Source organism: Epinephelus lanceolatus, chromosome 1 (assembly GCF_041903045.1).
Source record: "Epinephelus lanceolatus isolate andai-2023 chromosome 1, ASM4190304v1, whole genome shotgun sequence".
NCBI lineage: Eukaryota > Metazoa > Chordata > Actinopteri > Perciformes > Serranidae > Epinephelus > Epinephelus lanceolatus.
The window spans coordinates 13,561,766-13,579,151 of NC_135734.1; the positions used below are offsets into that span (position 1 = coordinate 13,561,766).

A 17,386-nucleotide genomic window follows, 5' to 3' on the forward strand; every position below is an offset into this window, starting at 1 on the left:
GCGGAACGAGCCACCCGCTGAAGTCCCGCCCTACCACCTCCGGTTGCAGTTTTCAACACGTCCTTTACTAACTTTAACGGTGTTTGATCTTGCGGGGATGTGGCCATTTTTCTGCCATGGTTCGCGTCCTGTAGGCAATATTTTTGTGGGCGTGTTACACCAAAACCTGTTTTCCCCCAGCAATATTTTTGCAAGCGCACCGTTGCTGTGGCACTGCCAAGAACGATTGTGATTGGTTGAAAGAAATACAAGCAGCTGGGGCGTTTTTTTCTCCAATCTCAAAGTGAGAGTCGGCCCAGCCAGACCTTTCTTTTCTTGAGAAAGGTCTGGTGAGCGAGACTAGCATCACCCTGGTTCCCTTGTCAGTAAGCCAATGGATTTTTTCAGTTGGACTTTTTCTTCTTTTTCTTCACATATGATTGCCACTTTCACTATTTTTGAAGCGTAATTGCAATCACCAGAAGTAAAAGGCTAATCTTAGGCTATGGACGAACTACACAGTTGCATGACTTCAACATCGCCACCGCAACAAGGCCGTAAAGCTGTGTCTGGTGGGATGAAATTCTGAAGTCTCATTTAGCCACTTGTTAGCAACTGCCTTTTTTAAAACACATAAAAGCTCCAAAGTTAATAAGTGGGATTTTTACTGACATAGCCTATTTTATGTTGTAGAACAAAACAAGAAAGTCTCTTAAGCTTGTGTTAACCACAGACCTTAACCCATTGAAAAAACCCATTGACCTCAGGACGAGGGATTCGGAAGTGTAGGCATGCTAACTCATTTCCACATTTTAGCACTCATTCCTGCCGCACCTTACAAAGTTGAAATGGCTAACTTGTTAGCAAACTATTACTACTATTGCACACATCCAGCAGATACCAAGTAACGTCCGCATTCATACCTACTAAATTGTCTGACCACCTGACAAATGTAGTGAGCATTCACTCTTGTTTCAGCTCTGTTTTGGTCTCAACCACCTCCTGAGAAAAATTCTGGCTCTTCAGCAGCAAGACACTAATCTCTAACTTTGTCTGCTGTTTGGTGTTGGGTCAGGAAGTGTACTGTAGATTTATCTGAGTTTTTTATTTATTTATTCTTTTTAAATACAGCAGCATGCTGCTGCTGGAAACAATAGGGTCTGCCAGGAACTGGTTCCCTCATCTCAAAGTCAACAGGTTGTTTGAATGGGTTTGTGGTTAGATGCCTGAAATAATATTTATAGTTAACACAGGCTTTCACGTTTTGTTCTACGAAATAAAATACATCAGTAAATACCCCACTCGTGAACTTTGAAGCTTCTATGTATTTTTAAAAAGTCGGTTGCTAACAAGTGGATAAATGAGGCTACAGAACATCATCATGCCGAGCCACGACAAACACAGCTTTACAGTTTTGTTATGGCAATGACATTATCTCATGTGACAATAGTGTCATTAGTTTATAGCCTAATGTTAGCTTTTCACTTCTGGCGATTGCATTTAGGCACCAATAATCATGAAAATAACCTTCATTTGTGAAGATATGTAAGTATCATAACCTTTTGTTTGCCACAGATCTTATTTTCTGCAATAATCCAGAATCCAATGGAAAAATCCCACAGGCTTTTTGATGAGGGAACCAGTGTGATGCTAACTTGGCCTACAGAAAAACATCATCCCTCTGTGCCAATGACAGCTGTAAGACTGAACCAAAATAGTAAAGTTGAGGGCTGTAAAACTGCAACGATGAGCTAAAAGAAGCTAAAGTGCTCCATAAAGCTGAAGGGCACTGCAGGATTGGGTGGTAATTAATCCTCTCTGTGTTTGTCAATATGAACGACTGTTTCCATATTACACTGAGTCATTTGATCCATTGTTATAACAAAATTATGAACCAGCCCTTAAGCCGCATTAAGTTTACTCTATCTTCTTTTTAAATGTGAATACAATTTTAAAAAACATTTTCAAAACATTCCTTAATACCTCTGATCTAAGTGATGTTTTCAAAGCTCAGATGTTTTTGAACAGTATGTCATCGTGTGGGATCCGCTGTGCAATTATCAGATGACATCTGCTGAAAGAAAACAAATACTTTTTATATCATTTCACTGCTACAGACTCTCGCTGGTCTCCAAGGCAACTGCAGGCTGGTCCGCTGAGAGCATGCTTTGTGTTGACATGGTAACAAGACACCTCCTACCACGCATGTTTTTACCACCCTTACACAGCTCACATCCTGCAGGGTGGAAGCATAGTGTCAGGCATGTTTGCATGTCTTTAAAGACTGAGTCAGATGAAATGCTTTTAAATTACAGTATGTGTATAGTCTGCATGGATTTGTACAGATGTCCTCCCCAAAACAGTCAGTAGGCGTTTAATGGTGTAGATAGATTATATTTTGGCCATGTTACTCAGGTTACTAGGATACAGGGTTGAGTCAAGTTTAACAGCTGATCATCAGCAGTGACCAGAGACCAAGGAAATCTGTTCTGCTATCCACCTGGTCTCCCAGTTGCTGAACTTTGCATTGTGAAAAGATCTTAGTTGTTTTGTTGCTGGTATTTAGACATTCTGATACAGCAGTTTGTGTATTGTATAATCATTTTATACAAACAGCTCCTCCCCCTTCACTCTCAAATTTTACTTAATTTTGTGAGGACTGTAAAGTTGCGTACAAGCTCTTTCAAGTCACGGCCCTACTGAAGGCACCCAAGGGAAATATCCAGCTTACTGTATTAGTGTTTGAATGGGTCCCTCGCTGCATTTTTGCACATGAAAGAACAAATGACAGATGTATCATTTGAATAGGCCCATCTCTTTAACAAGCTAAGCTACCACCATCTATCTGCATGTATTACACTGAACTGATCAGCCACATTGCAGGAAGTGGCAACTGAGAGACTGTGTGTGGGTGGGTGCTGAATTGCTGGAGGCCTATATCCACTTACATGTTCACTTGTGCCTTTTCAGTGGATGAAGAATAGCAGTCTCATGCCCCATTTTTGTCTTCAGCATCACCACCAATAACAACACTACTACCAGCTGCCAAACACAGTCAGGTGCCAGTGTTGAACTGGAAACCATAATAATTGTCTCTGATTTCCTCTATAACACAGTCTTAGCTGCTGTGTTCAAAATGTAGCTCAGCAGAAGTGATTTTCAAGCTTACAACTGTGAAACTAAGACTGCAATAATAGCAACAAAGCTGAGCCTAAATCTGAGCACAAGCTTACAGCTTTTGTCTCTGTATGTCTTTGCTGATGTTGTACTTGTGCACCATCTGCTGGGCCTTTAATGTAGGCCTACATATCTGAGGTATAATAAGGCTTTTACACATAAACATAGAAATGATTAATGTGTTAGAATTTAGGTAGTGACACACAGGAAAATTCATAGCATATCAACACATTTAAAGCTGGACTGACTAAGAGCTATTTTGCATCATCCATTAATCTCTTGTTGTTGCTTTTCCCAATAAAATCATTTATATAAAAATGTTAGAAACAAGAGGGACATTCTCATCACAGTTTCACAGATTTTTTTTGCAACACTCCCAAACTCCAAATAGATTAATTTGTCATACCCTGCACGTTTTTAATCCAGTGGGCTTATTTTAACTGTTTTTCTTTATGTGTGCGTGTCTTTATATTTCAGGTGATGATGAATGACACAGCACAGCAAACCTTGAAGAATCACCCTGTGATTCGAACACTGTATGACCACGCAGATGAAGTCACCTGCCTTAGGTGTGTTGCCTTTACGTACCTTGTACCACCATTTTCTAACCTCAGACCTCTTATTTTATAGTTTAGCTGGGTAAAAAATTAAATAAAATAAAAATTAAATTAAAAAACAAACACAATTGTATTTGATTATTAAAGTTGGGCTACGATATGGAAAAATTCTGTTTACCATGACAGCAACTTTTTGAAAATACTTTATTCAACAATACAATGTACAAAAATGTCAGTTATAAAAAAATGACACAATACATGAGAGCTGAAAACAAATTACAATGACAGATGAATGTCATTCTACAAAAGAATGAAAGTAAATAATTATGATATCACCACAAATACGTTTAGAATTCTTAAAATAAAGTAATGATAGACATTAGAAAACAACAACAACAAACAAACCAACAAAAAAACACAAGCTAATTTCACATCAGAGGTTTCATCAAATATTTTTTGTAATATTCTAAAAATCTGTTCGTATGAGCAAGAGAGTTTAACACTGAGTTAAATTTAATTGAAAAATTTCCCCAGTAAAAACAGAAGTGAACAACGTGCACGGCCTTACAGCGCTGTGACGTAGCACGCAAATACGTCTTACGAAATGACGCAGCGCGTGTAGCTCAGGTCCGCCATTGAAACTTTAGGGGAGATAAGCGGCTAAGGTATTGTGTATTTCTTTAAATTCAAATATTCAGCTCATGGCTTTAAACGGCACATAATGCTCTCGCCCAGTGAGTTCGGGTTGCAAACCTGCGCTTCACTGCTACTTTTATTTATTTATTTATTTTATTTTTATTTTTTGCTTCGGCTAGTGGCACTGCTAACTAAGTTCCATTCATTTGCTGTACCTGGCCATTACGTTAGTGCAATCCCAGCTAACGGTGTGTTTGTAACTTACGGTATATATGGTAGCAAACAGCAGACGTTAGTTTGTTGTAATATTGTGTTAGGTAACTCTGTCGTCTTGTGAAACAGTTAACGTTAACAGTGTAGTTCAAATAATGACTTGTTGTCATGGTGTCTTTTGTTTCAGTGAGCGAAGTTGTCTCGGTCACACACTGACCCATCATGTATCGCCCCAAGCCAACTCTGAAGGACCGACAGCAACTGTATAAGCTCATCATAAGCCAGCTGCTCTATGACGGATACACAAGCATCGCCAACAGTCTCATCAACGAGGTGAAACCACAGAATGTAGTGTCGCCCTCTGAGCAGCTGATGCAGCTGGCAAAGATAGGTAGGACTTGTTTCCTTCATGTCCTGGCTGCATGTGTCAAGGCCAAAACACACCTATTTCCATCCCTTAATTAAATGCATCGCCCCCCCACTCGCGGGGTCATCCCTATGTTCCCAGGGTTCTATGTTTCCCGGGTTCTATGTTCCCCACTTAATCCTGCAAAAAAGCTTCTATGTTCCCCGCTTACACAAAAAGGGTTCTATGTTTCCCGCTTGGTTGAGCGGGCAACATAGAACCCGGGAAACATAGAACCTTTTTTGTGTAAGCGGGGAACATAGAAGCTTTTTTGCAGGGTTAAGTGGGGAACATAGAAGCTTTTTTGCAGGGTTAAGCGGGGAACATAGAACCTTTTTTGCAGGGTTAAGTGGGGAACATAGAACCCTGGGAACATAGATATGCTCCCCCACTCGCTCTCTGCTTGTACATACCAGCTCCTGTAATAGCTCTCCCCACTGTGGATGCATAAAGAGACCTCTGTTGCTGTCTCGTGTGTGACAAAGACTGGATGATGAGAGACTAGTTGTTGAGGTAGAGAAATATCCCAAGCTAAATGACCCACAATCCTGTCAGTTTAAAGACAGTGGCCAAAAAGATGGCCTGGCGAGTCATAGCTCTAGCAATTGGCTCTTTGGGTGAGAAGTCAAGTTTAGTTAGAGGTGAAGAGGTACAGATCTTTCAGTAAAAGCAGTAACTTTGTGTGGTCATATGTTAAGGAGCTGCAGTGCAATGCCTCAGGTGTGTGCTAGGGGCACCACTTGACGTGCAGCCACCCGTGTGTTTTCAGCATGAGGGTTCAATAGGCCCTAATTGTACAATGTCCAAACTTTTTCAGGGATGGAGAATGATGACAGTGCAGTTCAGTATGCCATTGGGCGCTCAGACACAGTGGCACCTGGTGTGGGTATTGATCTGGAATTTGATGCCGATGTCCAGACCATGTCTCCAGAGGCATCAGAGTATGAGACCTGCTACGTAACATCCCATAAGGGTCCATGCCGCGTCGCGTCATACAGTCGGGATGGCCAGCTGATTGCCACTGGCTCTGCTGACGCTTCCATCAAGATCCTGGATACTGAACGCATGCTGGCAAAAAGTGCCATGCCTATTGAGGTGAGGCAGATTTTTTACCACAGTACACTGCACTTTCTTAATCCAGTGGGCTTGTTTTTACTGTGTTTCTTTTTGCGTGTGTGTCTTTATATTTCAGGTGATGATGAATGAGACAGCGCAGCAAAACATGGAGAATCACCCTGTGATTCGAACACTGTACGACCACGTAGACGAAGTCACCTGCCTCGCCTTCCATCCAACTGAACAGATTCTAGCTTCCGGCTCAAGAGATTACACCCTCAAACTGTTTGACTACTCAAAGCCCTCTGCAAAAAGGGCATTTAAATATATACAGGTCAGATTTTGCACACAGAACCTCACACAATATATTGTTTGTCATAGGTGTGGGAAAATTGTTCCACTGAAAGTGGAGATGCCAAGTTACATATAAACTGACATAGGTAACGCACACAAGGCTAGAAAACTGCAACATTTTAATTTGTTAATCCATGCTGACTACTGTATTCAGTTGTAATCCAATCTTGTCTTTATCTCTCCTGAATAGGAAGCAGAAATGCTGCGTTCAATCTCCTTCCACCCATCAGGTGACTTCCTGCTAGTGGGAACACAGCACCCCACCCTCCGCCTCTACGACGTCAACACCTTCCAGTGCTTTGTGTCCTGCAACCCGCTGGATCAGCACACAGACACCATCAGCGGCGTCAGCTACAACCCCTCCGCCAACAGCTACGTCACCTGCAGCAAGGACGGCAGCATCAAGCTGTGGGATGGCGTCTCCAACCGTTGCGTGACCACCTTCGAGAAGGCCCACGATGGTGCCGAGGTCTGCTCTGCAATCTTCTCCAAAAACTCCAAGTACATCCTGTCCAGTGGCAAAGACTCCGTGGTCAAACTGTGGGAGATCTCTACAGGCCGGACACTGGTCAAGTACACAGGTAAGGAGGATGTGTTGAGCTAGAGCCACAATGCAGGTTCAGAAGTGTTATATGTTAGAATGGTTTATATTTAACATGCTAAATAGGGCTGGATATTAAAACAATCTCGCACAGAGAATTTTGATAAAATTTATGTTGTTAATGATGATAAGCCCTGGATATTCTTACTCAACGTGAATTGATCTAACAGAAGTAAAAGTGACAACAGCCAGTCAGCCTGCTGCCTCTCTTCTCTGCTGCTGTTTGCAGGAGGGCAGGGCTGTGCCCAGCACATAGAGAATGAAACAGACTCTGCTGTATACACCCATCAGCCAAAACATTAAAACTACTGACAGATGAAGTGAATATCTTTGATTATTTTGTTCCAATGCATTGTCCTGCTGGGAAACCTTTGGTTCTGGCATTCATGTGGATACCACCTGACATGCTCCACCCACCCAAACACCGTTGCAGACCAAGTACCCCCCTCCACTCAGGAATGACCCAAGGAATGTGACAAAGACCTCATAGTGTCAACCTGGCCTCCAGATTCCCCAGATCCCAGTCTGAATGAGCATCTGTGGCACGTGTCATTAACCTACCTCACAAGCCACTGGACTAAATGGATCTGCCTCCAACGCACTGGTGCCAGACACAGCAGGACACTCCCAGAGATCCTGTGTCCATGCCTCTACAGGTCAGAGCCAAGTCAGATCCAAGGAAGCCACACCTTGGCTTACGGGGAAGCATCTGGGGTACTGGCACATCACAAGAATCCTTGAGCAGATTGGGACCTGGGAAATTTAGAAGCCACGTCAACACCTTGAGCTTTTTGTCACGCTCCACAGGGCATTTCTAAACAGTTTTTGTAGTGTGGCATGCTGCCCTTTTCTGCTGGGGGGCCACTGCCATTGGGGAGTACTGTTGCCATGAGGGGGTGTACTTGGTCTGCAATGGTGTTTGAGTGGGTGGAGCATGTCAGGTGGTATCCACATGAATGCCTGAACCAAAGGTTTCCCAGCAGAACAATGTATTGGAACAAAATAATCAAAGATATTCACTTCACCTGTCAGTGGTTTTAATGTTTTGGTTGATCGTGTATTTTACTATAATCAATAACAATAATGCTTATTAACCATTAATGTAATGAAAGGGAGGGATAAATGATCAATTTATGAAACCACCTGCTGAACAAGCAGAACACAAACTTGCAGAAATGTGATGTAATCAGCCATTCTGCTTACAGTAACCTGTTGTGTCTGTTCAGTCTACACCTGCTCTGTTTTACATAGCCACAGAGCTCATTATGCTTATGTGCTGAAAGTGAACTCGTGTTATCCTCCAACGCTGAGGAAATTGTTGACATAAAGATAAGACAAAGCTAAATATATGAAGATGGTTTTGATACCTGAAAAGGAAGAAGTGCAGATTAAGATGGTCTGCAAAATAAGTCATTTGTCTGTGCCAGCCAAAACAGGAAATACAACTAATCTTTTCCATCACCTGATTAGGTACCATCCCAGCGGCCACACCATTATTTTAACAATTTACTGACAAGGCAAACTAACTTGGTTTGTTTTGCTAAGACAGATAAAGCATGTCTGCAAAGTTAAATGTTTCCATTTAGATGTTATTCAACAGATTCTTTTATCCCAAAATATATTCTCAATCAAAGTCATGTATGCACAGTTAAATTTTGATGTTATTCTATTTTTATGTTGGTAAAATTTATTTTAAGTTGAGCTTATGCTGGTTTCTCCAGGCTTCAGTCATTAGCCCCTTTTACACTGCCAGATTTTCCGCGAATGTTGGGCCGTTTTGCCGGCAAGCTGCGAGCGTTTAGACACACAGAGCCAGATTGGCGAGTTGATCCGAGGTGCCCAATTTTCCACCTCATAGGGTAGACGTATTGGCGGAACCTTTTTGGTTTAAAGAGAACGAGGTGGCCTTCTGCCTCGGAAGGGGCTGTTGAAGACTTGTGGGAGGAGCTGTTGATGACGCCGCACATGCGACCCACTGGCGGTGGATAAAGAGGAAACAGCTGATAGCAGGAATTAGCGAGCAGCTAGTAGGGTTGTCACGATACTAAAATTTCAAACTCGATATCGATACCCAGGAAAATATTCAATACTCGATACCATTTTCGATACAGCAGCAAAAAACTAAGAGGCATGTCATTTTTTAAATAAAGATCAGAACAGTAACATCAGTGATAACAGCAAAAAATCCCCCCAAAATAAATAACCAGAAACAAGATCTGTCCATACAAATGTATTTATCTACAGCCCTGTTTATTTTCTGTGCTTCTGGTGAATTGGCACCATATTTTCGTTGCTGATCAAATAGTGCTGGTAGTTTAGGCTCAGGATGCTCCTGTTTCTACCTCACTATGTGATCAGAGAACCAGGGGTTACGGGAGAAACCAAACGTTTTTTCAGCTTCAATCTGTGACTTTGCAGTTAACATAACTTTTCAGACACACATAATTGTGTTGTCCTGTTAAACTAACATTGTCTATTAATGTTGCATACGGGCATGACTGATAAAGTTTTCTGCTTAGCTCCCACATTAACGTTAGAAGTTACATTTTAGTTTGATGCTGGCGACACCAGCTGCTCGGTTGCTAGTGAGGGGAGGGGCTGTACCTGCCGTCTGCAGTGTGCTGTGTTCACTTCACTAAATATTTCCAAAGAGTGCTTTTTCCTTTTATCATTTTTGACCAAAACTGGCTGCTCTGATCTCCTGCAGCCGCGCTGGCCATATTACAGCAACAGAAATGTGTGCATGCATGCACAGCGACGACAACAAGCGGGGTTGCAGGGAGGGCTCTCTGCCTGCCAGCTGCTGCCTGCACAACGCGTGTCCTTCGGACCCGTCGTGCGCGCCCGACAGGCGCTGAGGTGGCGTGCACTGTTAGTATCGATACTTTTGTAAATTAGTATTGTATCCGGATACAGCGTTTGAGTACTGATACTTTTCAGAGTATCGATACTTTTGACAACCCTAGCAGCTAGTAGCAAGAGGGAAACGCAAACCTGACAGACACTGTAAAGATGAGCAACTGGGAAGACAAAGAATTGCACGCCCTCCTTGCCCTCGCAAGCGAAGAGGCCATTAGCCGTCAGATGACGGAGACGGTGAAGAATGGGCCAACTTACGAGAGAATTGCCGAAGGACTGACCAGCCGCAGCTTCCCTCCCACGTCACTGTTTACGTCACACGCTGAGCTACATGTTTTGTTACTTGCTCACACCCCCCATTGCCCCGAAAAAGGCACATTCTGTATAAACAAAAAGTAAGTAGGCGGCATTTTGCTGCACTCCCCGATTTTGTTTTTATACTGCGAATGCTGAAAAAAAACTGATTGGGCTTTCCTGCAAATTTGCACAATTCCTATCTAAAAAGGGCTCTTATCAGGATACTCTTCAACTCGGCAGCATTATCACATTACATATTGTGACATATACTGATATTGTTCAATATGAAAAAAATGATCATGATCCTAGTTTTTTACATATCACCCAGCGCTAATGGGGGGGCGATTTGTAGAAGCTGACCTCATGTTGTTTGTGACTTTAAGCATGGTCTATCTCTTTCTTCCAATTCAGAGAGCATCTTATTATGTGGTTTGCGATCTGATGCAAAACCAACAGATATATTTTTAAAGATCATACACACTTTGCATCAAAGCTGTTTATTTTCCATTCAGTTGGCAGTCAGTGTGCATATCAATTAAAAATAAGTTTGACTATAAGTAATCAAGTTAAAAACTGTGTTTTTTTTCCCCCAAATACTCAACTCTACTGTCTCACAAACAACATAAACAAGCTCGAGATGCACCGATCCAGCTTTTTCAGTTTCGATACCGATCTCGATGCTATTGCTTTGAGTATCAGCCGATAAACCGATACCGATCCAATACCATGGTTGACCTAAAAAGCTATATACCTTTACATGTAGAACAGAAAAGACTAGAGGCATCTTGATGACTACACAGTTCTTTCCTAAGATAAAATGAAACAAGATGAAACCGATTAATGCAGTGATGAACTATTTATTTTTAACAAAACTAAACAATTGTGCAACAGCAGTTGAAATAGTGTGAAATACCTCCACACAGCAGATTCTCTCCTTCGCTCCATGACATATGACGTAGCTGGCGTTGCAATAGATTTAAAGGGAAAGGACCGCCTCAGGTATCGGTTGCATTTTCCGGTACCCGATCCATCTATTTTGACGATATCGGGGCCGATATTTGATCCAGATATCGGATTGTGCATCCCTAAAACAAGCAGATACATAGGGTAACTTTTTGGGCAGTTCCAAAGGACAGCAAATGATAGTAAATTGCACTTGGTTATTGTTTACTTCAGTTCCAGGGTCAATGTCACCCATCTAAATTTGGTGTTTTTGACATTGAAAAATTGGCTCATAGTACAAGGACTATGAAAAATGTTTTACAGTCTCAGTTAAGGTAAGAAATCGCTTTATTCATCACAAAAGAACAATTTGAGGCCACGATGCTCAGTATACACAATAAAACCCAAACAGACAACATAAACAAAACACTGTGTACATATTAGTCAAAGTAAATGATAGATATGCACACAGAGTAGAATGAAATATAAACAGAAAAAATATATTCAAACACTTGTAGTGTTTAAATATGTTTTAGTGTAACTACAAAGTGTGCTGAGTCAAGAATAATCAGAAATAAGGGGAGTGAAGGTGTTTAAGGGTTGATGTTTGTGGTGTTCACTGGCAGGTGAAGTCTATAAGGGACAGCAGTGCCCCCTAGGCAAGTTATGAAGAAGTGCTTTAATTTTGACTTTTAAAAGTTAAGCAGTGAAGAATTTAGTGATTAGTACTGTAGCTTTTATTTTTTTCATTATTTTATGTATTGATATTATAGATACATATTATTAAGTACATTAACTGGTTCATTGTCACCCACATTTGCTTTCAGTAATACTGTTAAAGTCTCTCACCACTGTTAACATACACCAGGCTGAACAGGAATATAATTTATGGAGCAGGAAACGTGTCGACATTTTCAAATGGGATGTGACTATAAATCTTCTAATGCATTACACTGTTACATCACACTGACCACATCATCAGGAACATGCAGAGTGTTGCAGCCTCAGCTGTTGCTCATCTCATAATTGTTGTGAGTCCCTCCAAACTCAGTGACCAATGGCGTCACCTGAGTGCTTGCAGATATGTGTTGCAATGGGGAATGACATGTCTGTACATCTTTGCGCAAATTAAGACAGCGTGGATGTGTCTTTCTCAATATTTAGGTAAGAAGACAATTATGTCATTGTATGTCGAGCTCTGTAAGCTTTCTTATAATTATAATTACAAGAGAAATGACAGAAGCAGCAACACTCTTTTTTTTTTAAAGATATTTTTTGGGAGCATTTTTAAGCCTTTAATCGATAGGACAGATGAGCGTGAAAGGGGGAGAGAGAGAGGGAGTGCAGCAAAGGGCCACAGGCTGGAGTCGAACCCGGGCCGCTGCGGCAACAGCCTTGTACATGGGGCGCCTGCTCTACCACTAAGCCACCAACGCCCCAGCAGCAACACTCTTGATGTAATGGTAGTGAGGTCAGAGTGATGTAACCGTTACCTTGTTAATGTGTTACAAGATTAAGGGAAGGTTCTTTAGAACTATTATGAGCTTTTGTTTCCTTACCATGGGACCTGTTTCCCACAGACATTAGGTATCTTCCGTGGTGATGCTCTGTCTCATGTGGCCTCTTGTACTTTATTTTGTCGGGTCTTCAGCAACTGAAAGTCATGATTGGAAAAACACAAGTCAGGTATCTGACTTGAAGAGTCAAGACTGTGATACACTTGGGCAGTATATCAGGGATTTTTGTCCTGCTGCTTTGCAATTGGGGTTTATTTTCAAAATGGATGTGATCCTACACTGTTCATCCAATATGGATGTGAACACCAACTACCCCTAAAGGAGCACTTTACCCCTCAAGTAACCATGTGTATATCAGTCACTCACCCTGTGTTATGCTGAATTCATGGAGAAAATGCCTCCACAGTGAACGAAGAGTCCAAAAACAGAAAATTCTTGATGAATTTGATAGTGAGGTAAAATTTCTGTTTTTGTCAGTGGAGTCTGGCTTTAAAGAATGCATAGGTAGGTTTAACTTTTAGTTCAGCTCCCTATCAGAAAGAGCTGTCTGTTTGGGAACAAGTTATGTGAGCACATGAGCAGGTGTTTGATACAGTTTTTCTGTTGTTAAACATGGCCCCCTATGGCTTCAGTTCAGGAAGAATTTTCTTTAGTTTTAGATTTCTCGTTCAAAAACAGTTATCTTCGTGAATTCAGTGTAACACGGGGTGAAGTATCTCAATAAAGCTGAAAGCAAGCACTAAACCTTGTTGTAATTGTTGAGTTCAATTCAGTGTTCTGAGGTAAAGAGCAAGGAAACAATGAAAGACAAGTCAGTGTCTTAATACTTAACGGCTGCAGTGTGTGTGTTGGTTAGTAACCCTCAGCCAAATGTATACACTTCTGTTTTACTGTAGTCAGCAGCTATCCGTAGGTGTTGGCTGAGGTGTTAAATTTGTTGTTGCATCGCTTCATGCACATGAGGTGGTGTAGGTCATAAATATCTGTTGTTTCTGCCCTTTAAAGATAACACTGTGATTAGTATAAAAATCTAATGGGTGTTTTACTTTTTTCCTGCACAAATGCAAAAAGAGCAAAATATGACTAAACATTTTTCTCTCTCCATCCTCACAGTAGACATCTTTTATTATACTAATATGAGTCTGAAAAACATCTATTTCACCTATTTTACATCCCTTCAGACTTTTAAAAATAAGTAATGTACATTTAAATAACAAATGTATTGGCTCTGATATCTCATTCAATCTGTGGGATATTTTCTTGCATGTATTGAAACTCATTTGCAGCTTGTGTGATGAGCTGCTGCGTCTGAAAAGTGAACTGGTCAAGTGCAGTGCAGGTGCAGTTTTCCATTAGTATTATTTCTTGGCCACTCGTCATGCTGTATGACACAGTTTTGTTTCATATGATGTTCCCTTTGAAGCCAGACACCATTACACCATTAACATTTAGTTTCTTTTTGTTCTGTAGTGTAGCCAAAGTGAGCCCACACAACAGACATGGCATCTTGTTTGTCTGTGAGCACTTCCTCATCTGTACTCACGCCCCCAGCTGGCATTTCCTCAACAGTCCTTTTATCTGTTCCAGTAATTACACAATTTAAAGCTGAGCAGTGAAACAAATGAACCCACACTAGGTCTGGGCAGTATATTGATAATATATTAATATTGTGATATGAGACTAGGTATTGTCTTAGATTTTGGACTAATCGCAAATGTTGTCTTTTCCTGGTTTTACAGGCTGCACTACAGTAAAGTGATGTATTTTACCAGACTATTCTAGCTGTTCTTTTATTTGCCTTTATGCACTTAGTTATTGTATCCACATTACTGATGATCATTTATCCAAAAACTCACTGTGTAAATATTTGTGAATGCACCAATGGTCAACCCCACAATATCTTCTCAGTGTCGAGGTATTTAGTTAAAAATATTGTCATATTTAAATTTCTCCACATCACCCAGCCGGAGTTGTCACTTTGGGTTTGGCTCCGTTGAGTTTTAGCATTCTGCAACCTTTTATCTGTATCTATGGTGCTTTAAGGAAGTATTCAGACCCTACACTATTTTTTTATTTATTCATTTATTTTTTTTACATTTGGTCATGTTGCAGTCTTGTGCTTCATTTTTCCCCTCATTAATCTACACTCAATATGACAAATGACAACACTAAAAAAGAATTTTAGTATTTTATGTATTACAAGGTGGCATATCACACAGAAACAAGTACCTTGTACCAGTACCTTTGGTAGCAATTACAGTCTTGAGTTGTCTTTGACCCGACAAGCTTAGAACACAGGCAGCAAAAACAGTCATCCACTAAAATGTCTGATTTAATAGTGTGGTTTTGGTCAAGCGAACCCTCCTAGTGACACGTCCGTCCTGTCTGTTACAGGTGCGGGGCTGAGCGGCCGTCAGATGCACCGCACACAGGGCGTGTTCAACCACACGGAGGACTACGTGCTGCTGCCAGACGAGCGCACCATCAGCCTGTGCTGCTGGGACTCGCGCACAGCCGAGAGGAAGAACCTGCTGTCTCTGGGACACAACAACATCGTCCGCTGCATCGTCCACTCACCCACCAACCCCGGCTTCATGACCTGCAGTGACGACTTCAGGGCCCGCTTCTGGTACCGCCGCACCACCACAGACTGAAACACATCCAGCCGCCATGTTCCTACTCTCCAGCTTCACTTCATCTCTTTTTTCTGAGAATACACAGGATGCTGAGCTCAGTTGTTTTCAGTGAACTCATCGTTGTTTTGTGATCTGTGGTGCCCGTCATTTTTATTTCGTTGAACCTGCAATGGAACTGATGGGACAGTACTTACGAAAAGGAGCTGTCATTGCACCATCTTCAGAGTAAAGCAGTATTTCCGTAGATGTTTTCTCCGTTTGACAACAACTCGTTTTAATTAAAGTCTGACTTAAAAATCCTTTTACTGTTTGGAAACCTCAGCTCTTCTCACACCTCATAGTCCTCAGTCATTAATAACAACAGAGTTGTTTTGTTGGATTTTCCACTTTTATATTTTGTCTACGTCCTTTGTTGTAATTCAGATTTTTATTAAAAAGTTAAAAGAAACAAGTGTCTTCTGTGAATTTGTTGGCTAAAAGTCCCCTTCAGAACTCATAACCACAGTTATGGTAATATCCTGTTGATATTTTAAGACCACAGTTGTTGCTGCAGAAAGTTAGCAATCTGCAGGGAGCACAAATGGGCAATGATGTGCAACAACACACGCTCAGACACAGACGCAACAGTCATTGTAGAAATACATTTACTTAGTTCTGTCTGTGGCTTAATTCATTAACATAGAAGAAGCCCAAACTTTAAATGTTTTAAAAGGGAACTACAGCTATTTTCAAAATACATACATGCTATTCCTATGGTCTAAGACAGTCCAAAAATATTAGTAAACATGAACAACTAAATTCTAGATCCAAATGCTAGAGTGATAAAACTCAAATATATGATGTCATCAAGTGTAAACTCTGGAGATGCAACATTGATAAACTGAATTGAACTGAAAGATGTTATAGATGACACAGAGAGTGTCCAGGGGAACGTCCTAAGTATAGATCGAATCACAGTGTTTGTTTTCAATACTTGTAGTGTAGAAAACCCCAGCATCCCGTGCATAAACATAAATGGTCTAAGTGTACACTATTTTCGGAAGATTTTAGATGATGTTTTACCTTGGTATCAGACAGCCCTTTCTGACAGGGAATTAAAGTCACTATCTCAAAGCCACCAGACACAACTGACAAAAACAGTCATTTTACTTTGCAGAACACGGGAGTTGCTGGTCAGGTGCTGCCTTGATTGGTAAGTGTGTAATGTAAAGCAGAGAAAATACAGCGTACACTTAAATTTTTATTTAGGTGGCTAAAATACATTTTATCACTGCAGTACATTGTTCAGCTTATGTGTAAGTAGATTTAGTTTTTAAAGGTGCTCGCAAAGCAACTGTACATATAATAAGCACATCTAAACGTTACAGATATGGCTGAATTTGACAACAGAAATACATGAATGCTTGATGACATCACAAGTTTGAGACTTCTCTGGTTTCTGTCTTTTAGAGCGAGTAGCTCATCTTCACAAATATTGACTCAAGTTTCCTCGGCCATGAAAACGACATATTGGAATTTTTAATTTAGGTGGTGTTGCCCTTTAAAATACCTTGTTGCATTTAGTGACACCCTTAAAAAATCAGAACAATGAAAGAAAAACAACAGAAAACATATCAAAGCTCCTGATTTCCTCCTCTACTTCAGCCTGCACCCTGACAGCAGAAGGTCACCGTGCCCCCATCACTCGTCTGCATTCCCCAACCCCCTACCCAGCTCTCCCAGACGCTCCAGTCTTTGTTGTCCCGACAACAACAAGTAAGGCCACAAGAATTTCTGCTTCAAACAAACTGACCCCCCCCCCTCAACCCCCCAACCTGCCTTATAAATCTGTTACGCATATGGAGGAATTTGTCAGACTTATAAGAAAAGAGGAAGCAAAAATAATTCGAGACGACAAAAATTCCCTCAGTTAGCTGGAAAAGTAAACCAGTGACAAGTGATGCACTTCTGCTTTATTGGTAAGATGGGGGGGTAAAAGCATAGAGTGACATGAAGCTGAGTGAATAAACCAAAAAGAAAAAAGTGGTGGGCTGGAGCAGCTGCACAGAGGAGGTGTCTCCAGCCAATGGGGCTGCAGGAAAGCAGCTTTGTCAATGACATGGTACTCTGTTACTCCGCCCAGGGTGTACAACAGTGTGGCTCTCAGTGACAGCTCA

The 17,386-nt window shown here is 41.2% G+C and overlaps 1 protein-coding gene across 1 annotated transcript; it reads left to right on the forward strand.

Moving 5' to 3' along the window:
* The first annotated feature begins 4,293 nt into the window (after positions 1–4,293).
* Positions 4,294–15,506, forward strand: cstf1 (cleavage stimulation factor, 3' pre-RNA, subunit 1). Its single transcript, XM_033627221.2, has 6 exons — positions 4,294–4,378; positions 4,750–4,953; positions 5,786–6,063; positions 6,161–6,358; positions 6,569–6,959; positions 14,989–15,506. The coding sequence occupies exons 2-6, from the start codon at positions 4,785–4,787 to the stop codon at positions 15,246–15,248; spliced, it is 1,296 nt and encodes a 431-aa protein (XP_033483112.1). The 5' UTR covers positions 4,294–4,378; positions 4,750–4,784; the 3' UTR covers positions 15,249–15,506.
* Positions 15,507–17,386: the final 1,880 nt, after the last annotated feature.